Below are 24,695 nucleotides of genomic sequence, written 5' to 3' on the forward strand. Positions count from 1 at the left end.
TTCTTATCAAGGGTAGTGGCATGATCTGTCTAGATAGACCTGATTACACAACTGCCTAATGACAGCAACAGACCATCATGTGGCTCGACTCAATGGGCCCAACTCTGTCCCAAAGCAGGGTTGTGCGGGCACAGCCAAGGACAGCACAGGAGTTAAATACCAGGGCTGCTGTCAGCTATATATATACAGCCTCGCACTTTGTCCTGACTTACTAATACAGTCATGCTCCCCAGAGCCTCCTGTGTTATCTTCCAAGGGAAGGGGGTTGTAGCACTCATTCATTTCTTTTGGATGATGATATATATAAACGGCTTTTGAGAATCAAGAAACAATTTTGTCCAATTAAATAGTCCAGATTTGCACAATGACAGATCCCAGATGTGATTAAAAAAGACCACTGGTGACATGTCTCCTTTTTTTAAAATCTATTGAGCATTTATTTGATTATGGCTGTGGAAAGCAGCAATACTATCACTGCAAGATCTTAGAGTGGGAGACTCGCCTAGGAAATGATGGCAGGACGTGGGCCATACATGCTACCCCACAAAGTAAATTAGCAGATGTGATTTGGTCTGGCTGAAGGATCCACATGTCTGTTGTTATAGCTGGTATCCTATAGAGGCAGATGCTTGTAGCCAAGGGGACTTATTTCAACTCAGCCATCAACACACCAATAATTTTTAATAGAGCAAACTTACCACGAGCAGGGTTCGACTTCTGCATTTTAGGGGGACTGGTTAGGAAACTGAGCTGCCCTTATGTCAAACCTCAGGATGGGTGGGTGTGTCGCAGGCATGGGGAAGGCACTTTCCTCTTACCATGTTACACAAAGTGGCAGCACCAAGAGATTTTCTATGGAGGCTAATAGGCTTTGTGCTACACACTGATTCTTATCCCATGCTGCCAGTCTTCCTTCTTCTTCACAAGCAAGTCCTCGTGCCAGGCACACTTAATTTTAAAGGTCCACATATAATTTTTTTTTATAAAAGAGGATCAGGATCAGTAGGGTGAGGCCATGTATTTTATTAGATTGACTGATACGGCTGGAAGAAGCAGCTTCAGGCACACAGTCCCTTCATCCAGGCTCAAAAAGAAGCAATAAACTGTAAGCTAAATACAGGTTAGAAACAACTGCTCTTACTTTAACCTAATTATGCTAATTAGACAACTTAACAGAAAGGAGTTAAAGAAGGTTAGGTTTATAAGCATCTAGTAGTTAGTTTTGGGTTGCCTACAACTATCACTTCTCTTACAAGAACTTTAAAGTAAACAATATATTTCATTATGACAATTGCTTTTCTATGAAAACTTTTTTAAAAAATGCTGTGTAGCATTATTACTGCTGCATAATCCGAGATGTTAAAAAGAAGATGAGCATAATATTTATTACCTAGTAAACTACTTCATTCCACAACACACATTCACCATAAACCCAGAAACAGAGCTCAACATTCTGAAAAATAAAAATCAGGACAGAGACATGGATCTGTGAACCAAACGTAGAAGCAATTAAATATCCTGCTTTTTATTTGGTTTAACATTTGTTCCCGAGCAAGGGAAGTACTATTGTTTTGAAAAATATTGTAAAATTAGCAGATCTTAAAGGTCCTGGGCTTTGTAAATCTAACTTTTAAATGAGAAAAATCTGCAAATGAAAGAAAGCAATGCATTTAACATTTAGCTTGCTTTCAGCATTTTCTCTTAAGTTGCATAGAGTTTTCACACATTAAGTCTGGTGCTAGTTCTACAAATCCTATAGAAAAATAAAGCCCGAACAAAGATTGACTATTTAAGGCCAAAAAAAGATTGAATGGTTTTACTGGTTCTTTGAGAAAACATCGTATGAACTGCATGAATCAGTAATCAGCTTATGAAGAATGGAAATGTCAAACACTAAAGGGCAGCTTTTGGAGTTGGTATTTCCCCTTCCCTGAGGAATCAGCTGCTTTTCCTCAGCAATATATACAACCATATACACATACCTCTATTTGCACAGCCATGTTTATTTATGAGAGCGGCGTGGGCAGAGTCCAGGCAGAGCAGAGGTGCCCTGGGACGGGCACTGCGCCAGCACCCGACGGCAGCCCTTGCCCCACAGAATTTATGACCTTGGTAAATTGGACCTTAGTTTTGCAGAGGGAGAACTGAAGTACATGTGACTGAGTGACTTCCTGAAACTGGCCGAGGAAGCTTGTGAAGGACTGAACTCAACGGCTGTCAAGTAAAGAGTTCAGGGCTTCAGACAGGGCAGCCCTGATCTCAGGAGCAGATCTCCTAGCAAAACTTCTTGCCTCCCTCCAAAGGGATCTGTATTTGACCCAGACCAGCTCTTGTTTGGTAAAAGCTCAAATTATGAGGTTCCTGAGTAGCAGTTACAGCCACAAAGCCAGAGTGTCTGTGGTACAGGGACACAGGAAGGCCAGGCTGCCGGGGGACCTGTTCTGTGTGTGCAGGGGCTGCAGCGGTGCCACCGGCAGCAATGCAGAGCGGGTGTGGGAAAACCTCGCCGTGTCTCTCATTCTTTCCTGCTCTTGTAGCTTTTACAATCTCTTCATGGCTAATCCAGGCAGCATGAATTACAATAAATGGCTACAGTCTTGCCCTTTTTGGCACAACAAAAGAGCTTCACTTCTCAATGCAGAGACTTGTCACAGTCAATAAAATTATCCAAAACCCAAAAAAGACATGAATTCAAGGTGAATTCATTAAAATCCACAAATCCTCTGTGTGGACAGTCTTACTCAGAATTACAGTGGTGTTACTTTGGTTAAGGTAAGTTCATTTTTGAAGTGAATTAAACTAAACCAAATTAAGAACATTTTAATTAGTGCTGAGCTCTGCAGAGGGAAATGGACTACTTATTTCCTTTTGTAGAATGTATTTTTCTTCTAAATTTAAAGGAAGATTGAACTGGCTGTAGTGAGCTCTTTAGCTAGAACTGACACCAATACTAACCCCTGTACTATTAATATTTGTCAGTAAAAACACTGGGCTTCACAAGATCTTTTTTAATCACGTTAGGGAGAAAGTTTTCTGACATGCTTTTGACAGAAATACTTACTCATTCTGGATAAACTAGAATGAACCAGCATGTAGATAACTAAGCACACTACAGAGCACAAATTGCATCTTCTATTTATGCAGAATCAAGTCAGAATTGTAAAGATGGAAAAATTAATTTTGATTGAATTACAACTCAGCTTTTGTGTAGAATTCAGAAATATTCAGATGTACTTCAGTCTCAGATTTTATTTCCATTCTTCTCCTGGACAAAATCAAGTGACAACATCTGGCTCAGCGTTATGTGTGCACTATTATTTTTTTCTCTCTAAGTAAAATGTATTGTTCACAGGGGGACCAGAGATTTAGATTTTTGCTCAATCGTTTTTGGGCAGCTCCCCCTTTTAGCAAAGTTTGTTGGCTGGCTGTCCTTACAAGTCATCATTACAGGAAGCTAAACAAAAAAACAGGGGAGAAAGTTAGACTTTGCTTGAAATCTCTGGAACAAAAGTGCCTGATCCAGCAACTTACTACCAAGGTAGAGAGCCTGTGCTGTCACTCCTGTTCCACACAAACACAGGCAGCAGGTGAGCCATGTGCATGCCTGAAGCTGCAGAGCTGGTGTGGGCATTCACAGCAAGTCATGGAAAAACGCGGGCTTTGCTGAGCATCTCCTGAGAAAACTCATCAGCAATCAGTTCAACTGCTGAACAACTCCCGTGGAGTGTTTACAAGGAAAGTGAAGATAGTTAAACCTGTTTCTGTTGTGGTGTCAAGCTCCACAAGTGCATTACAGCGTTCCTTTAAAATATGCTTCAGCCTGCGGTGCCGCATGTAACATGCTTGCGGTTAGAAAATGCAGTTAGCTGCCTTTCCTCCACCAGTATCTCAGCTGGCTGGCTGGCCAGTCTTGATAAAGAAACAACACAGAGACAGGTAACATCCCAAACCTCAGCAGTGAATTAAAAACCAGCGAGGGTAAAGCCCCACGTCTCTCAATAAGGCTGCACACACATCATATGGGGAGCCTCCCTCCGCAGGCGGCTGCCCAGGAGCCCGGCTGGCTCACACGACCGGCGATGGCACACACAACTTTTCTGTCAGAGTTGGTGGTTCAAAGCCAGCTCAGACCAAAAGCGTTACAGTAATTACCCTCTCATGGCTGGCGTACAGTGATAAATTAGTCAATGGCAGCAGCAGACAATTCCTAATGAGTGACTTTTCATACCAGAAAATCACCGCTGTTGCCAGTGATTGTTAGCTTTGTTGAGACTTAGCAGAAAAGCCATGAGGAGGATGGGGCACTGCAGCTGCCTGCTCTATCTTCTCTGTGCATGAATACGGAAGCTCAGAGAACAATGCGGCACCCTTCAAACGCTCGCCCTGCTGAAATGAAAACCCACTGGAAGCCACTGCAACTGCTAAACACCCTGCAAGGGTGGTGGCTTTGAATGGGAACTGTGCCCTGAAGAGCACGGAGAAACAAGGCCCCTCTGCTTGCACCGCAGCTGCCTGCCTGGGAATGGTCACCCAGATCGCGGCTCCCTCCCGCGCGCACGCTGCTGCCTCAGCCTGCAACGCAGTGCCTCGAGCACAGGTGCTTGGGAAGACCATCGGCCCGTCTCTTGGAAAACAGGGGAGGCTTTATGCTCACAAGTTTCATGCTGTTCTGAGAACAGTCCAGTAAGAGCAATTATTGCTGTTTTTTGTACTACCTCCCTGACTTAAACAGCATCAGGCTCTTCTGCCCTGGGAGGGAGCACAGGGCTGTGCTGCTGTCAAGGAAGCTAACTCTGGAATAGGCATCTCAGTCTCATATTTCATAACATACACGTTTCACACATCAGACAAAACACCTACCTTGCAAGTCACTGTACGGTGCTGACAGAAGGTATTTCAATCAATGGAAAAATACGAGTCTATTGTTAATCAGGTATCACAAGTATAAAATCACATTTAAAAATAACAAAAAAACAAAAAAAACCCCCAAACTGTTTGTCTGCAGGGTCAAATGGCCCAAGGTGCTGCTTCAGGAACAGCCCTATGTGCAATACATTACAACTTCCAAAAGATTTCTTCTCAAGTACATAGTAAAGGAAAACAAACATAAAACCAATTTCAAAAAATCACCTGGGTAAGAACTACTCACCCCACCAAATCCTCTAAAGCGCTGCAGGACATCGTTGTTGATGAAACAGGACTGTGCAGGATCACGGAGGGCTTGGTCCAAGAGGTGGTTGATGAAGTAGATGCCCGGCTCAATGGTCAGCACCATGCCCGGCTCCAGGCTGCGGGCAGTGCGGAGGCTCCGGAGCCCCGGCAGGTCAATGCGCTCCACTCCCTGCGGAAGAAACACCGGCTCTGACAGAGAGCAAGGCAATCCGTGGTGACCTTTTAGCAAGACCATCCTACGCTGACTGCTCCATAAAAGTCACCAAATACAAAAAGTAATTGGGAAGTAGAGGACTGAAACCATGCTGTTACCTCTCTCTCATCAGCCCCCTTATTTAGCTTTCACATACAGCGATGATCAGCTTCCAACTCAACACCCAAACTGGTTTTTGCACCACAGAAATCCCGGCTTTGGATATGCTTGGTACTGTCACTCTCCACCTTAGGAGAAGTACCGCACTATGGAGAAAAAAATAATTACTTGCACTATTTCCTTCTATACCTTCTATTACAAAGTACAATATCTTAAGCAACATGCAGATCTTGAAATGCCCCCTCCACGTCATGGCTGAAATAGGTGAACTATGTAGCAGAGAACAATTTCTCCATGGATATGCAAATGCTTATCCTAACTGAATGTTATTAAAATTACACATTTATGATCTTGATTCAGAAGCAATGAGTCTATACATGACCTCATAAAAGCAGCCCATTTAAAACTAAACTTTTGTAAGATTCAGACTTTCAGGCAACATGGTGCTGACTGATATTATTAAAAACTAAGTCAAAACAAGTCCTGACTAGCAAAACATTCTCTTCTTCCCAAAAGCTGGTAAAGTAAAATGATATATGAGGACGTGCTTAGTCAAGGAATTAGAAACACTGCAAAGACTAGTTCAGGATATTAATTTTCTTCCCCCAAATGTGCCAGGTATTGCAACATTGGAATAAATATAACTCAATCCCATTAGCTTTTTGAAAATTCTTTGCAACCGTAGCAAAATTTCATCAACAAAATATCGTGATGACCAGCAAGCAGCTCACAGGCTCACTAGCTTGTGAACACGCACACACACTTTACTCATTGAAACTTTTCCACCTCAGCCTGTAAGTCAGAGGTTAACAGGTCTGCAAGACCAAGGTGCTATTTATCTGGCCTCCAGGTAGCATTCCCAAATCTTGCTTCTGGCCAAAGTCACAGTAATTTTCCTTGCCAGCAGAAGGGGTGACTCCTTTCAGGATCACTAGCAGTGTAACTGGTATCACGAGGATGAAACATCCCCTTTCTCCAGGACAAAGCACAGTGCCCAGCGCTGCCCGGCACGGCTGTGCTCCCATGTCTCTGCCACACCAGTGCAGGGTGGTGGAGGGAGGCAGGAGCATACCCTGCACATCAGCTACATTTTTGTCTCATTGGATCATTTGCTCTTCCAAGTGTATACAGCCCCACAGTACTGTTTGCTCCTGGGCTCCTCTTTCAGTTCAGAGAACTTTCAGAGAACTGTTTGCTCCCGGGCTCCACTTTCAGTTGCTGCCCAGGGAGGTTGTGGAGTCTCCTTCTCTGGAGACATTCAAGACCAGCCTGGATGCCTTCCTGTATGATCTCATTTAGGTTCCTGCTCCGGCAGGGGGATTGGTCTAGATGATCTTTTGAGGTCCCTTCCAATCCCCAACATTCTCTGTGTGATGCTGTGAAATCCTATTTTGCAGAAATCCTGCTTGCAACAGCCACTCAGCAGTGTTTGTGTTATTCTCACCAGTGACCCAAGCAATGCTGGGGTTGCTTTTTCCCCTTTGCAGAGGTTCTGTTCCAACACACGGCATCTTACAGAAACCAGGATTTTCAGAGCTCACCTGCCTGGACATCCACGGGTAGGTTTGCCCATTTTTCAGAGACATGAAGCATTTGTTTTCCCTTGCAAACCAGCAAGCGTATCCTGATCATTTTAACTGTGTAGTCAATAAATTTTATTTCATATGTTTGATCTGAATTTTGCAGAGCATTATATTATACTAAAATAAGAAAGCATGATTTCGTTTTACTGAGGCTAGGAAACTCTGATATTAAACAAGGCACTTTGCATTTATATTCTTATCAAAACCCAAAGAGAATCAATATATTTCTGAACTTGAAACAATAACGGCACTGAAATGGAGCCATTTTTCTTTCTGCTGCTGCCCCATGGGGTTTGGCATCTCACACATTCATTGTAATGCGTAAAGGAAATGAGGGCATCCAATCTTGTGGATTAATCTCTCCATGAGCTGTAAACAATTAGATTAGTGTCTGGACCTTTTGGTGTCTTGCCAACTATCTATCGGCTGCTTTACAACAAACAACCCATATTTGGCTTTTAAGTAAACTTCAATTCTACTTGTAAATGCCTTTTCTGAGGCAGTGAATCCAAGACAGATGCTAGAAAGATGAATGCGCAGCGAGGAAAACAATGGCAAACATCCTCTGAAGGCAGCCCTGGCACAGCGTCCGCATTTTTATGCCTCTTCTTAAAACAAATGAGGTTTGCCACCAGGTGTGATGATCAGGCCTTGATGCCCACTTCAGATACCTCTGTACAGCTGTTAAAGCAATACGTAGACATTTTGTCTGGACTGTTTGCAGTCCAATTCTGCTTTTAGTATTTCCTCCAAGAAGCTAATAACACAATTACAACCCTGGAGCAGGACCTGGGGATTCACATTTGGAAACTTCCTTCAGCAGCGCAGGCTCGCTGGGCTGTCAGCAATGCAGGGCAGGCCCCTGAGGCACCCAACTACTCCTGCTCCTCCAAAACTAAAATTTTAACTTCTCTAGAAGGAAGTCACAATCTTTTTTTGACATTTCTCCCATCCTGTCTGAACTCTAGGTTGTGTTGGTTCTTGGTTTCATCTCCAGATCTCTGGATTTTGCAGGCACTGAAGTCATGGTGTAAATGGCAGCAGCTACATCTCTTCCATGAAAGTATCTCTAACGGGCCTTTGGAGAAAGGGTAATATGGCTCAGCTTTTCAGACAGCAAGCAGGACACCAGTGGGTGGACTTGTGGTGAGAAAAGTCCTACGCTCCCTTTTAATGGAGGCTAGCAAAGTCTTCAAGAGATGTGTAAAATGGATAAAGAGAGAGACAGGTTCTGGCTATCACGTGTACATGGCCACACGTACCCTGAGCAGAGGACAGCCCCAGTCCAACTTCCTGCGAGGCTGAAGGACAACATGAGCTGGGACAGAGAATGAGCACAGTGGGGAAGAGGGAAGGTGCCCAAGCAGGGGAGATGACAAAATTCCTTCTTTTGAGAACAGTACTGGATTAAAACACACATCAAACAATGACTTCAGCATCCCAAATGACATCTGATCTCTGGGCACTCATGATCACCCTCAGTAGCCACCATGGCCATCAGGTCTGGGAGCTGACAGTTCTCAGCTCTCAGTCTGTTTCAGTTGTTTTTTGTAAACTAGAACAAACTGGGAATTTTTAAAACAACTGAACCACCACCACTCCCCAAACAGAACGTGACAGGTCTGAAACAAGGACACTGGCATTTTCCATCAAGTCAAGCCCCGCTGGGCACAAAGCCTCACACTGTCATCCGTCAGTATGAACCTTTTGCCATTACTGCATTTTCTTCTTTGTGAGGAGGAAACTTCCCTATATCTTGCAGCTAAACAACTGGCGCCTTGTTTTCAACAATAACCATGATGTTGTTTTCTAGTTACATGAAATGAAGAGTGAAAAATGTGAACGCTGGCGCAGCAGCTGCGTGGATATCTGTTTCTATTGCCGTTATATCCTGGAGGTTTGGCCATGGAGCAGGACAACTGTAAAGCATAAGCTGGTAATTTACCTCAAAAAAGTGGAGGGAACAATCTAGAAAATATTAACACCTAGGCATCTAGAAAGAGACTCCCAGTGATATTCTGGGAAAATTACTTTTCAAAAAACTGTTTATTTTCCTGTATATTGCAACAACAGACTATATCCAAAATTGTTTTCTAAGATGGATTTTATTTTGAGGTTCTGCTCACATTTTAAAATTGAGACACTCCCCCCACAGTAAGCACAGATGTATGACACTGTCATTTATGACTGTACTCCTGCCAAGAACATCAGATTCCAATTAATGGTTCATGTAAGGTAACAAAAAACAGCATGTCTAGGCAATAAGGACTGTCAAGGGAACAAGAGAATTATTATGTAAACTGATTTCATTACTATGTAAGCAAAATAAAAGTTCAAATTAAGTTAAATGTGCAGTAATATAAAATATAGATCTATTTTTGGAATAAGCAGGGAATTAGGGAGTATGCAAATATGCCTATCTCCCAGAAAAGTGGCTGTGGAAGACTACAAGTAGCATTATCCCCAGAATACCTCAGGATAAGGATGAATTGCTGCCTGCTCCTAAGCCACACAATGGGGTATAAGTTGCTTTTTTCCATGGAAGAAATGCAATGTGTATCATGCTGGATCTTGTCCCACAGACACCGGCTACCAGAAGCAGAAATAGCTCCAGGCCCACTCAGGTGAGCCTGATCTTGGGTCCATCTTAAGGATCAGGACTGAAGAAAAACATGTGTGATGTCTCTGTGCTGGCTGGTCATTGCCCACAGGGCCATTGCACTAGCTAGGGATGCACAAGCACAGAGATGCAAGGACATCCTCCCTCCTGAAACCAGGGGCTGCAACACGTACCTGGCATCACCCAGAAGCTTCCTCAAGCCAGTAATGGCAGCAAAACATGTCTGCAGTAGAGATCACCAAAGCTACTCATCACTGCAAATACTGAACCACTGTCACAGACTCATGTAGCGACACAAACTAGATTCTGGTACTTTTTTTCAGCTAAATCATCACAGAACTTTTTTGAGCCTGACAAATAGATTGTCCCAGTTGGACCACATCCAATAGAGCGAAGTGCTAACCATTTTACCAAGCTAAGTGCAATCAAGTATTTAAATTACTCAGAATACTAACATTATATTTAGATTGTATGAAATCGACACTGAAGTAAATTCTCAGCTCTTTCACTCTTCCCTATTCTCCCACTGTGTATACTCAACTTCTACTTAGCTCATTTAGTGTAAAAAGAACAGAGCCCTATGCAGCTAATAAAATAAAAGTCTTGAATTCCATTTCACTTGTCTCCTGGTCCCTTCTCTTCAAGCCCTTGTTTCTCTTGCTGAGTGCTACTAATGAAGATTAGTTTATTCAATCTATCCCACTTTTTCCCAGTAGCCTGAGCTGCCTATAGTCACCTGAAGAAACTGCTCCTCAGTCTTGCCTTTGAAATCAGCAGCAGGTTACAGGAGAACATGCCCCAAGCATCACATACCACTTGTGGCATTTGCAAGTCGAAGCTTCCACTTCTGGAGGAGAATCTAATTACTAGCTGGAGCTTTTGGGACACAGCTCAAAGTTAATATTGGGGGAACGGAGGGCACATGATGTTTAACTGGATATTTTTATTTGAAGCATTTTTGTCTTTTCCTAGGTATTAACTGTGGTATCAGGTTTAAGCTGCCTAATAACTTTTCTGTTCTTGCAGGGAATTAAGAAGAATCGCCTGCCACTTATTCAAGGCACCGCTGCCTGCTCTGAGTCAGAGCAAGCTGAATTTCAATCCATTGCTACAGCATGGTTCTAAGCATAACTTCCCATGTCATTTTTGCCTTCTGATCCTTAGATGTCACCAAGCTCCATTGTTATCATAACGGAAATAATAAAACATACAGATTTTATGTTTTCTTTTTTCTTAAAACTTAACTATGAGGGCAAAAAAATAGCACATAGTAGAAATCACCACGTTGACAACTACAACATGAATCTGGAAGATGAGGAGAATATTAAGATAGAGAATTTGTAAGATATGAGGTAAAGAATTGCAAAAGCTACCAGCAACACTTTTAAAATGAGACCAATAACAAGCACCATTTAAAATCTAATGGACAGGTTGTCTTGTGACACACATAGGCAATGGCCTTAAATGAAAGGGCTTTTTCTTTTGTGATCTTTTGATATTAATATCAGTGGAGATAGCATAGTAAAAGCCCCAAAGCATACCCATGATACTTTTTATTCCTTACTTTTACATTTAATTGAAAGCAGAACTGTACTATTTTGGTTTTTCTCTCCTCCTGCACCTAGAATGAATTGTTAAAAAACACACAAGCTCTGTTAGTCTCTGCTAAAAATTCAGAAAGATTTGGACAATAAATATTCAGATCAAAACTCTCTTAGCACACAAAGTCTTTTGCACCAAACTTCAACAAGTAAAATAATCATAAGCAAGCTTCTCCTTCAAAAAAATTAACCAGAGCTAATGAAACCCAAACCAAGCAACAGAAAAACCCCAAATACACAACACTTTCTTTCTCAGAGGAGGAGAGAAACCCTGTGGTATGACAGGGCATGGTCTGCACCACAGCACTGCACTGGCACCATGTCAGCCTTCCCTTCTCTTCTGCCTCTGCTCAAGTCCTAAGTTCCCATAAATCCCCCAAACTCCGGCATCTGTCCTCAAAGGGAAAAGCTGCTGGGAACCGATGCAATTTTCTTGAGCACACAGCAGGGTAGGAAGATCGATTAACCTAACTCTAGGAGGGGTTTAAAATCCCACAGGAGAACCTTACACTTGCAGGAAACTCTCCTGGTTGGTGTTTGACCCAACAGATAACCATAAGCACTATGGATTTCAGTGCTACTCTGCATGGAAATGCTGTAGAAATTAAAAGCCTTCACCAATTTGTTTCCTGCCTACACCCTGCCTGTTCAACAGCCCACACAACCATGCAGCTCTGCTATGCAGGACTTCAAAGAATCCAAAAGTAAGTGATTCAAGGAGACCCCATGAAGTAGAAGCAGCAGGTCTTTTCTCCTAATCTTTTCTGAAGGTGTACAATTGCTTACAAGAACAAAAACTAGAGCTAAAACTGGTGGAAGGCCCTTTTACTCTTTGCTCACGAGCGCCTACCATACAGGTTGTTTCATGTTGTACGCGCAGCTAGAGCAAGGCTTTGCAGGGTTATGACCAAGTGAAGCAATTTGCATCACTGGGGCTCTACATAACAGCTTTAGGCTTCTTGGTAAATTCACCTCATCTTCTGCTTCTTCAAGGAAAAAACATTAATGCATCATTTGCAATGCTAACCACAAAAAAATTGAAATCTTCTGCTTCAGCATAAAGTAGGATACATAAGGAAAATAATTTTGGCCAGAACAAGAAAGGGAACAAGATTATTCCTGTATTCTCTAGTAGGTTTGGTGACCTAAATCCCCAGACAGTCATCTGGGATCTGGGAGCAAGCTTTCTGTCAGAGCCAGATGCAGCTTGTACACCTCTCTGAGCAGCAGAGATGTTCCCCAAGCGTGCTCAGTAAGGGAAGGACATGGATAACTCCAGGATTAAAACAAACCTCTAACCTTAATTTGCTGATGCAGAACAGCAATGAAAGGATCAGCTCTTCATGAGAATAGAGAAATGAATTAAAACAAACTAAGGTAAATCTTTATAATTTTAAAAGACAAAATAAAATGAAGCTCTTAATTCACAAGATGTTAAAATCACAGTAGTTATTAACCTAACTTAAATTAACCGGCTTATTATTATAGAAAGTCATCAAATGTACTTAGCATTCTTTAGAGCCTTACAGTCAATTAATATAACATGAAATAGAATCAACTCAAGCATCTAGAGACACAGAACCTAGATTTAAATGAAAACTTCAGCCCCATCTACCCCAGGGTCTGAAAATTTGGGATCACCTACCACATTTTCTCCATTGCAACAGGCACAAACCATCATTTCTATCCCATATCGAACTTACCCAGAAACAAATGAGAGAGTGTGGGAAAACCATCTCCATGATTAAATTTTACAGCTGAAGCTAAGCCCAGTGGAGTTTTCACCCTTTGAAGCTAGCTCTGTCTGACTAAGGGCCAGATTTTCTGAAGTGATTAGTACCACTGGGGCTGAATTTTCAGAACTGCTCAAGTTGTAGTTAGACCCTTAAAAGAAGCAGACAGTTTTCAAAGAAGTGTTCGACGCTCAGTTTCCCCACGAGGAATACCATGGCACACTGCAGGAGACCCGATTCCCCAAGGAGCTCTTGACTGCCGAGTATTTCTGAAAATCAGGACATTTACTTATGTGCTTTGATGGCAAATACTGGTGGTTATGGTCTTTTAAAAATTTTGCCCTAAACATAGTTGCTAAGCCACATTTATTGCTGGCCAAAACCAATTATTCTTTATCATGCCAAAAACCCCCCCAAAAAACAAAAAAAAACCAAGGGAAATGTTATATTTTTCTAATATCCCAGAGTATCCTTTGCAGAAAATGTGCAAGTTTATAGTGTTTGTCAAAGAGGAAGAAAGTGCTTGTTCAATGCTGCATGTGAAAGCAGCTTACTGGAAAAGATGAAAACTTATTATTGCCAATTTTGAAAAAAGAAATCTTTGGCTACTAATGAATAACTAATCTAAGCTAACAATGTCTGGAAATAGTTTTTTTGGAACACACAAAAGTTTGTGACGGATAAAAATTAGGAAATTAAAGCTTATTGTATTATTCCAAATGTAACTGTTTACACTTGAGGAAAAATAATGGAATAATATCCACTTGGAAAGTTTTTATTTTTAAAAAATCCTTTGTAATACTCCCAGAAATTCCCTCAGCCAAAAGCAAATAACTTGCTTCTTAACCAGCTAGAAAAAAGAGCATGATACTACAGGCATGGGCTCAGTGTACAATAAACACAAAAATGGCTTCATGAAATTCCTTGTGAAAATCTTGCTAGCTGGTAAATGTTTAAAACGCACAAAAATCACTCCACAGTCTGTTCTCATGTAACAATGAGGCAGAGATAAAAAGCCTTCTCCCACTTAATACAGATACATACCACACTCACATAAGAGGAGCCCAATTGCTCATATTTAGATTTACCTGGGGAAAACCACGTCCCTTGAAGCCTTCCAGTACCGCCCCAGCCCCACAGCTCCCTCCTGCCACGGGCAGGGACCATGCGTCCCATTAGAGCTTCAAGCCTAGAGAAGCCTAATGAAGTTCACCCCATCAACAGGCTTTTGATGTGGGTTTTCCACCATCAGGTGCTCCGACGCTCAGGTACCTCACCTTAGTCAAATGACCTATAAAGAACCTCATGCTTTGGGCCAGAGAGAAGTGACAGGTCTAACAGTGGTGGAATTAATGCTGCAGAGAGAGTTTAAAGGGGCTGCTCTTCCGCAGAACCCCAAATTCATTCTTTTCAAACTAAGCTGATGCCACACATCCAGCTAGATGCACATTTATATGACCCTTAAAAATGAAAAATGACCCTTAAATGATATAATATGCTGGATAATTAACAGCTATAAATTTGGTCATATGTAAATAAAAATTATTTTCAAAAACTGATTCTGCAGCTCATATGCCACACTACTGAAACCTGCTGAGAGATGGAAGTTATATAGGCTCCATTGCTCTATACTCTCCCAAAATCAGTTCTAGAAATCTCCTTTGAAATTAAGGCACTTGCTCTAAACTTCAAAGCATACAGTTTCCAAGTAAAAACCAAGCATGGTACTTTTCATTCTCACAATTCTTCTCACTTGTTCCTAAAATTTAGTTATCTCTTTTACCCTACCAAGTCTTGAACATGCGCTCCAGTTTACTGAAGTCCACAAATTCAGAAAGGTCAGTCACAACACAAGTGAAAACAACCTAAGCAAAGGCATGTAACATTGGGGTCCTGGATTTTTAATTCCATGAACTCTCCAAGTTATCACATCCCTCGTGCCTTGCCGAATGCCTCTATTTGTATCCAGAGATAAGGCACTTGGGAGAGATGGAGAGGCAAACGTCCATCCTTTCTGTATTAGCTAGTGAATAAACCTTAAAATCAGAATAGTGTTGCTTTTGATTTTTGTTTCATTTTTATTACATATAAGTTTATTAGCTGATGTCAATATGCTGTCATCACAGCATTTTCTCAACAATAATTATATTGTGAACATAGCAAGTACCCTCAAATATTATATACCATTTCTTCCCTGCCTGCAAAAGTGAACCCTGCAACAGCAGCTGTTACACAGCCTGTTTACCCAACATGAACAAGCTCCAAAATATGCTTAAACCTTACCTAAAAAGTTATTAGCTTCTTTTTCAGGTTCTTGTAAAAGAACATCTTACATAAAAAAGAGAAGGCAAATGATCCATTTTCATGCTGTATTATCGAAAACCCTTAAACAGTTAGCCTCAAATAACCAAAACATAACACATAAAATCCTTCTGAAATCTTTCTGAAGCTGCTGTAAACTTCCTTTCCTTATTCAAACCTTAACTTCAATTCCCTTTAAAGATTTTTTTTTTTTAGTATCATTGCAAACATCTTACCATTCATTGGTTACAGAATTTGACCCATTCTGCTTTCAGATCACAGTCACAAACCATCACACTAATTCAAGGAAAAAGGTAAAACATTCTGTGTTTTCTGCAGAAACTCAGAATACAAGAGGTCATGCCTTCACATTTGCAAAGAGTGGAAGACTTGAGCATTTTTTTCTTTCTATTATTGTTCCAGGATAACACACCTACATTGGTGTCCATGCTGACACTGGAGATCAAAGTTCAAGACATGAATATGAGCCAGTTTGTTCCCACATGACACAGACATCGAGATCTACCAGGCCCAGCCAGGGGCAGCAGTGGGCTCCCAGAGCTGTCTCACATCTGGAATGGAGCAAGTGAGTCTTCCCACTACAGGTCTCAGGTAGACTGAGATGCTCTTTGCCAAGCATATGGCATGTTTGAGTGATATATGTTACAGCAGTGAGTCATGGAGGAACAACACAACGTATGTAGAAATTGAACAGATTAAGAAAGCCTGAAGGGTGGCAGCCGTTGACTTCTCCCCATAAGCAATTTCTGTTTTCATTAACTAATAGATTTCCTTAAAGTAAACTGCATAAAATATCACATCCAGAAAAAGACACACTTAAATGCACATCTGCTCCACTTCTGAGAATATGAAACTGGCTAATCATGCATAAGCTAACAGAAATGCTGATCGAATTGAGAGGGGTTAATCTGCAAGGCAGTTGAGAATGGACTAACACTAACCTCTGGGTAGCCTCCAACGTCATGCACATCGATTCCAAGTAGATGTCCAAGTCCGTGTGGCATAAATATTGCACCCAGATGAACCTTCACCATGTCATCTACATTGCCTTTCAGAATGCCAATTTTAGTCAACTCCTCCAGATGGACTCTGTCAGCCAGACGGTGCATATCAGGCCAGGCGACCCCTTAGAGAGCAGAAACAAGCAGCTGAGTTAACTATTGCTAAAAGTTTTTAAAGATGATTTTCAAAAAGCAGATGTAACACATGTGCCCTTTGTTTATATATATAAAACAAAGGTGGAAAGAGCAACTACATTAGCACAAAAATACTTTAAACAAGACAAAATTACCTTAACATGCATGCGAAGCACAGAAAACTGCAAACAAGAGAAACAGTACCACCTTATAATCCAGATCCACACGAAAAAAATGTTAGGACACTGTATCTAAGCATGTCTATGCAGATGCAAATGTATCGGTGAGTTTTCTAAAAGAACGTGAACTGCAAAATGCAGTTATTTAAAATGCAGAGCATAAAATATTACTACTCTATTGTTTTCAATAATGATCACACCCATTTAGAACATGTGCGATGGACGGTACTTTTCTACATACGTAGATTTAAAGCCCACATCTTTCTGGCAAAGACACTCTCCAAAAATTAATGATTCCCTTGTGTTAATGGGCTGTGTAAAACACAAGTCCTCTAATACACGTACTAAAACAGCATTACAAAATACTGTTGGTTGACTAGAGACAGAGTGCCAGGATACATTAGATTTCTATTATTTTGGTATAGGATACAATTTTGTTTGACAAACTGCTGGGGGGAGGAGGGAGGAAGAAAGCAGCTCTTTTGTTAGTAACACAGTACTGTCTTAATTAGTTCACCATGGCTTTGAGTCATCATCAACAGAGCGGTTGCAGAGTCAAGACAACTAGGGCTAAGGTACGGTAGAAGAATATTTTCCTTGTTCAATTTTGGCATGATTAAACAAATAAAAAACGAGCAATTTTGAAGGCCAAAACCCCATCAAGTTCCATTTGCTTTAATCCAGTTAAACACGCAGCTCTAGGGTCTTGTGAAAATGAATGTCATATCATAATTACATTAGCACTTTTTGCTGAAAGTACTGAGGCTTCAAAGGCTGAAATAAAATCATCCTGTGGGAGTGCTTAAATAAAATTCAGTTGTCTTATACAGCTCTGATATAAAGGTCAGAAACAAACTGAAGAGCAAGTAGCTGCTCCATCCTGCACACTGTCCACACAGAAACCGATGCCTTTATACTCCCATTAACACTGACTGGGAATCAGCCCAGCATGTAAGTTGGTTAAGAGGCAGCCTCCTTTCCCCCATCAGATGACTCAGAGATCAAACTTTTTAGCCTGTTGCATGCATGAAGCTAAAGAAGCACCTTCCTTGCCCAAGCAACACCATAAGACAGAGGTGTGCAGCACAATACGCTGGACAAACTCTCGGTTGCTGTTTCCTTACAAAGTCCAACAGTGCCCAAACGAGTGATGCTCACCCACAAAATGGGTGCAGTCTTCCTGTTCAAAATGTTCTAATTTTGTGTTTTCCCTCCTTTAAAAGGGAATTTAGATTTTTCCTTCAGTAAGAATTAATACAACTATAGCCAGTCTGACAACTATGTTCAACATAATTATATTTTTAAATAATTTACCTTTTTGAACATTGATTGTACTGCAATTGTCACTTCTCTAGGTTCACCTATGTTTCCCAGCTATCACAACATACTCAAAAATACTGCATGATAAATTGAAATCATTACAATCTACTGTGTCAATATTATGCGTATTGAAGTGGAAGTATTACTGAATCACATTTGCTATCCTGTTTATTTTGTAGCTGTGGGAATGCAAAATTTCTGTGTGTAACTCCCAGTTCAGCTTCTGCACTTTGCATTCAACTCTAACTGCTCTAGAAGTCTTTAATATTCCTAGAGACACTAGATGTTCTTTTGAGATCTCTCCCATGATTTCTTAGAGGAGTATTACTACAAGTCTTCTATTTTCATCCCCATGACTGCAAAGCCACATGTAACGTCTGACCCTGGTCAACTATTTGAAGCCTCATCCTCTTGATATAAATGAAGGTCAGAACTCTGTGGCTGTAAGACAAAATGCAGCCATATCCCGGATGCTCTGAATCAACTGAAGATGAGGTGTCTGAGAGAACTGGAGATGAGGTGCCTGTTGTTTGCACTACAGCTTCCCCCTACAGCTGCGCTGGTACTATTTGTCTCAATCCAAAACCACAGACTTCACTTAAAGAGATACAGTGACCTTTATCAAACTAAGGAAGAGATACGACTAACAAGAGATACAAAGATTAAACTGACCAGAAATAAAAACACATACTCATTTGTCTGCAGAAGTTTAACAGAGCAAATGAATGACTCTACTGCCCTACTGAAAAGGTTGCTGTGGTTGTAAAACCTGAGTATTTCTAGGCACTGAGCAAACCTATTAGAGCCCCTTCTGCCCTTGCCTCTACTTTTTTATTTTTCTCTCACTGAGAAAGAGCACGACTATTTCCCTTCTCCTTCTCCTGCCCAGAGCTCTGCCTTACCCATCTGTTGTGGCTTTTATTCGTCTTATCTATTTCATTAGAGACAACATGAGGACAACAAAAAACTTGACTGTGAAATAAACAATGAGGCTGGACAGAAAATCTGCACTTTGGGCTCTCTCTTGGACAAGAGCAGCGCTTCGGACTGAGCCCAGCAAAAGGACTCTGGACCACTCTTTTTTGTCATCTAGCCAATGCCATCAGTTTTGCTAGAGGTGGGAGGTACTTCAGCTCCAGCTCTCTTGTCCATGCTGCAGAAGCTGCAGGTTGCACTGGGACAGCTCTGGCTGGAGGGAAATTAAGCTACTGCCAGAGGCATCCCACTAAATAGTACAGATCTTGTTTTACAAGTAAATAAGTGTTCAAAGAGTCTTCATTTAAAAAAAAAATTAGAATTTTCTATTCTATGATCTGGCTTCATGTTTTATTCTACTCTGACTACAGAGTGGAATTTTGCACTATTAGGCCACCCCCCTCCAAACCACTTAACCTACAAGCATTGTATAATACAGTCATAGACACAGACTATTACTAGCATAGTAAGCTAAGCTAAGACAAAATATGAGGCTATTTTTGAGCTGACCAGAGACAGTGAACTAAGTGGAGTGAACTTACTGGTCTTCACTTAAAAAAATGGTAATATCCTTGTCTTGTTTGATACAAGCTGATTCCCATCAAGCTAGGAAGAAACTTTAATAATAAGGTTCAAAAGTTTTTTCCTCCTTTTTTTAAACAGGCAGTTTGACAAAGAAAGAGGATCTAAATGCAAATCTTCAAACATTTCCTAGTACCCTTATAATCTTAAAAATATTAACTTCATTAAGACAAAAAACTACAGTAATAAGGCAATTACTTAAAAGTACAGAACACAACCTACTAAAGAAATGAAGCCATGCTAATTCAAGAAAGACCTCTTATTTCATTTTATAAATAAAGTATATTCATATGTTGGATACACAATATAGAGTAAACCAATCTACAACTCTTCAAATTTATTTTAAACCAAAAGTTGTATTAGGTTTATCTGGCAATTGGAATCTTCATAATACAGTGGCCTGTGCAAACCCAGCTGTCTCTGGGACTGGCTAGCATGTCTGCACTCAAATGCCATTTAAATTAACTAGTAAGTATACTTCAAGAGCAAAAGTTCTCAAATTCTGCTAATCTAATCTTCCCACATACATATTGAAAAACTAAATATCACAGCTAACTTGGCTAGGAAAGTCATGGACAGAATTTTCTGGTACTCTGACATGATGTGCAATTCAACAATCTGAACGTGCCAGAAGGACTTGCAGTGAGGACATGTGAATTCCAGTGTTAAGCACAGAGATATCCATATTCTGTTCAGCTGTCTGTGCGCACTTCTATGTGTGGACTGCTTTAGCATATTAAAACAAAGAAAACAGTAAGAAAGAAGCTTCTGTGTAGGCAGCCAGGGCACAATCTGCCCAACAGGACAGCATTTGCAAATGCAAAGAAAAAAACACTAACTACGCAGTGCTGAATGAACAATACTTTGTACAAAGAATCCTTAATTCATGGAGGTTACTTGATGTTCAGTCACTTCAGTTTTTTGGATTAATGGTGGTCGTCCAGTGGAGAGCTGTCACCCACTGCAAGCTGATGCAACACAAGTCAAACACTGTATTGTCATTCTTGTAGTGAGAAAAAGCAGTTAAAAAACAACTAAGAACCACAACAAAGCAACTTCCACACAAGTGGCTCTAACATCAGTAATGTGAGTTACTGCAACAGTGCAACAGATGACTGTTTTGCAACTCAGATATGCACTAACCTCCCACCACCAATCACCCATGATGATGTTGTACTCATGTATTATTCAGGACTATTATTTTTAAGCTTTGGTGAAGTTTATCATAGTTGCAGACAGGCTTTTTGTGTAAAAAGGTTAGTTCCGTTATTATCTTTAAGCCAATTTATAAACCAATTATAGCCTACTGACAGATGAGGTTTAGAAAGCTAGATTGGAGGGTCCTTGGACTTTGGCAGCTTGTACCAAAATGAGTCTGCACTCAGGAAATCTGCTGATGATGCGTCTGCTCCATTCTTAATTTTCTGCCAAACGAGATACTGGGTAATACAGGTCACTGAACCAGTGACTGGCTCCTCAGCAAAGCTCAGTTACCAAGGCTCATTAGGTTGTGATTCGTTACCTGCCATGCAGCATGTGCTTGGGCGAGAGGCCAGGACAAAAAGCACCTTTTACAGCAACCAAAGCATCTGCCATGCCTTGAGATACAGAGTGAATGAACTGCACAGCAATGACCAGACAGTGGATATGTCTGATAAAGAATGTGACAGATCATGGATTAATTAAACAACATATAACTACAGAGACTATCAGTTTTTCAGATACCATGCAAACAGTATAGCAGGGGTTTGCAGATGTGTGAGGTACTGTGTTAAAAAATGGCAAACTTAATGTATTAAGTTTGCTAAAAGAGTTTTTAAAGATTGATTCCCATGAATCTAAATGTTATCTGATATTTTTAGAGACTACTGTGACAGAAAAGAAACAGATAATATTAGTATTGTTTTAATTCCTTGTAAATATTTCCTCTCTAAACATCTGTTTGCCAAACCCACCAAATTTTAGATAAAATACCATGTTTTAGGGACTCAGGAACTTCATATAAGGATCTCTGCAATAATCTGTGACCTCTTTGATCACACTATTGATATGGAAGATTTTTGTTAAAAAAAAAAAAAAAAAAAAGAAAGAAAGAAATGCTTCTAGTGAAACCAGAAATCAAAAGCATCCCTATCTTTTATTGAACATACCATAACTTTTTAAACAGCAGAATTAAATAGATTAGTTGTTATAATACATCACACTATCAACTGTTCCTCAGTTGCTGTTAACTCACTGGTATTTTCATTCCAGTGATTATTTTCTGATGTTTTATTAGAAGCTATTCAAGAACATAAAGTAGAAACAGCATACAAAAGTAATTTAGAATTACTGCATGGTACTTAGCCACTTTGGTCGGAAAGTGCCCTGAAAAGGCCTAACAGGATTTTTTTGGCCGCTACTTAGGGTACTTTGTGGTTGTAATGTGACAATGATTAAACCACAAATGATTTAGCAGGGTTTTTTTGTTGTTGTAGGGTGGGGTTTTTTTGCCAGCACAGATGTCACAATCTTACTAAAAAAATAAGCACGGCGAGGTTGTAGTAACTTCTCCCCAAGTTGTGCTAAGGTTAAGTTACATTTAGTTTCTGAGTGTCCACAGAAAAGGGCAAAAGGCCCAATGTCCCCTGGCAGTGCCACTGAAATGCAGACACAACATGCAATCCCTGTCCAGCAGCAACCCACTGGAACAGATTAAAATCTGCCAAAACACAGTGACTATATCAGACATAAAACAATAGGTCCTTAAAACTCCCAATCAAACCCAGTTTAAAAAACAAACCAAAACATCATTTAAAGATGAAGCCAAATTATTTCTTTCCTTTTCACTTGGGTGTTGGAGAAGAATTTGTTGTATTTCTGATTTTCATGCTTTCCTTTTGGCCCAATAGATGAAATACTCAGTGGTTGCTCAGTTTTCACACTTGGTTTCTTGCAGCACCAGGTAAGGCAACTCTGCAATGGGGTGAGGAATCAGAGAGCGAGAAACCAAAATACTGTACTCAAACACTGACAATGTTTGGGCAACAGTGAAGCTGTTAAAAGTTTCACATACTGTGCAGACAACTACCTGTAAGTGTCACAGAGTCGGCATTAGATGGCTGTTTGGATGCCTAATTCAAAGATGCAGTTTTAGGCTGTATTTTACATTGGTGGCCTGGCTGCAACTGGCTGCCATATGATGAGAAGAGCTTGTTCATTTTCCCAGCCTAAAAAGGTGATGGGAACTCTATTGAATTTGCTGCTGTGTCACACATGCAGATACCTGCAGTACTCGCTGCAGGGATTACGAGACTTCAACCTGCTCTGTGCCATGAGTCCCAGTGCCACAGCTCCAAACCAGGCTGGACTCCTTCAAAAGCCAGCCCTCAGTTCCCCAGTGAGATGCACTTGCCTGACAGTAGCAGGAGTTACTGAGCAGAAACAGAGATGACTCCCCATCGCCTCTGAAATTCGGACCTCTTCTTCAAAAGGCTGAATAGCATTGTGCTACTTGGTTGTACCGTGATATTTATTCTGCATCAGTGTGATGGAAGTTTTAAGTGGTATACTCATCCGCCCCACTAGAAACCCTGCACAAGATGATCTATAACACATCAGAGGCAATATCAAGATACCAGTCTGCCATGCTGAAACTTTAAAAAAACCCAATTCAAACAGATGCAGACATGGAACAAGAAGAGGGATTTTTTTCCACGTCTGGAAAGATGCAGCACTGGGATCAAGCAGTGCGGGCAGACACTATGCATTTTACTGCATGTTCCTTCCAAATAGGTGTACGTTGAAAAGAAGAGGAAAAAGATTGGGGGAAGGAGGGAAGTGCTTGGAGGGAGTGATGTGGTGTGGAAACTTATCAATCTTTGAAGCTTAGAAAAGACTCTGTTTAGATAAGATTCAGGGCAAACAGCATAATCTATATCTAGCAGGTTTGCACTCTGACAGCTACAGCTGATGCAGTGTCAAGATCGAAGGACTCACGAACTTTGTACTACAACTCAAATTACAATGTATAACGAGTGCATTTCCTGAATACTGAAATGGGGGAAAATCAGTGTACATCAGACCATGTAAAAGCAGCTTATTTTCCCAAAGTCACTGTTAAAATCAGAATTGTACAATGTTGCAATATTACAATTTGTGACAATTAGGAAAAAAGGATTTTTTTAAACAGCCTTAAACCAAACCCCATTCACTAGAGAAAGGCTAAAAAACTTGCAGCCAGTTTAGGCTCTAAGTCTGTAAAGACTTCTAAATGTATTTGCTTTGTACAAGAAGCACCCTGAAGAAACACTGGAAGTAGTGGAAAAACCCATGTGTGCTGTTGGGCTGGAAAGCTGCAGGTTTGCTCCTGAACCACGGCAGCTCCTGCAGACACTGTCCCCAGAAAGGCTGCTCAGAGACTTCCACACGAGAGGGACTTCTGGGCAGAAAGGCCCAACTGTTTTAAAGTGCCTGGGTTTATACACTTGGAAATAACTCAGCATTATTGTAGTCTTCCTAACGGTGCAGTGGTCACTGTATGCATAGGTCAGCTCCTGTGCGTCAGTCACAGGCAGGGAAGAGCAGCTCCCAGAAGGTTTGCAGTCAGACTCACAATCTGAAATCCTGAATTCCAGCAGATTGCTGCTTGCACAGAGGGACTGGAGGATCTGTTGAATTTGACCAAAACTACTGCCTTTTTCTTTCACCTCTGCCATAGGTTACTGCTATTCCGCGCAAGGCTAGCTTACGTGCCCAACAGTAAGAGTTCCAGTAATCAATGTTTCTAACAATAATATCTTGCAAGAATCAAGGATTGCAACTTGATCGTCAGAATTGTCTGTACATCCCCTAATTCCTTCAGCTTTTTTTTCCTAAGTGGTGGCTGATGCTTTAACAATTTACACTGACAAAAACGGAATTAACTTACCACAGAAAGTTGTTCTACCTTTTCTGGGTCAGTCTCAGAGAGTTAGTATTCAAAGGGAGACTTACTTACGAACAGTAATGCTTGCAAGAAAAAAATAGCTAACTTCATTCAACAGAGAAGAGAGAGCAGACTACAAATAGCTTTTAAAAACATATATTGACAGGATTTACTTTCCAAACTGTCTTTAACACAATAACACATTCTTAACTCCAAGAGGGAGGGGGGGAAATAATACTGCAGTGTCATTCAG

General features: G+C 40.9%; 1 protein-coding gene across 1 annotated transcript in view; it reads right to left on the reverse strand.

The window, feature by feature from the left end:
• The window catches only part of PEPD (peptidase D), a 134,638-nt gene that overhangs the window by 3,448 nt on the left and 106,495 nt on the right, over positions 1 to 24,695 (reverse strand). Inside the window, exons 13-14 of the mRNA XM_010174910.2 lie at positions 16,286 to 16,470; positions 5,150 to 5,341 (exon numbers count right to left, since the gene is read on the reverse strand). Coding sequence (XP_010173212.2) covers positions 5,150 to 5,341; positions 16,286 to 16,470 — 377 coding nt within the window. The remainder of the gene's footprint in view (positions 1 to 5,149; positions 5,342 to 16,285; positions 16,471 to 24,695) is intronic.

The sequence above is a fragment of the Antrostomus carolinensis genome, unplaced genomic scaffold, assembly GCF_000700745.2.
Source record: "Antrostomus carolinensis isolate BGI_N321 unplaced genomic scaffold, ASM70074v2 scaffold14739, whole genome shotgun sequence".
In the NCBI taxonomy this organism is placed as follows: Eukaryota; Metazoa; Chordata; class Aves; order Caprimulgiformes; family Caprimulgidae; genus Antrostomus; species Antrostomus carolinensis.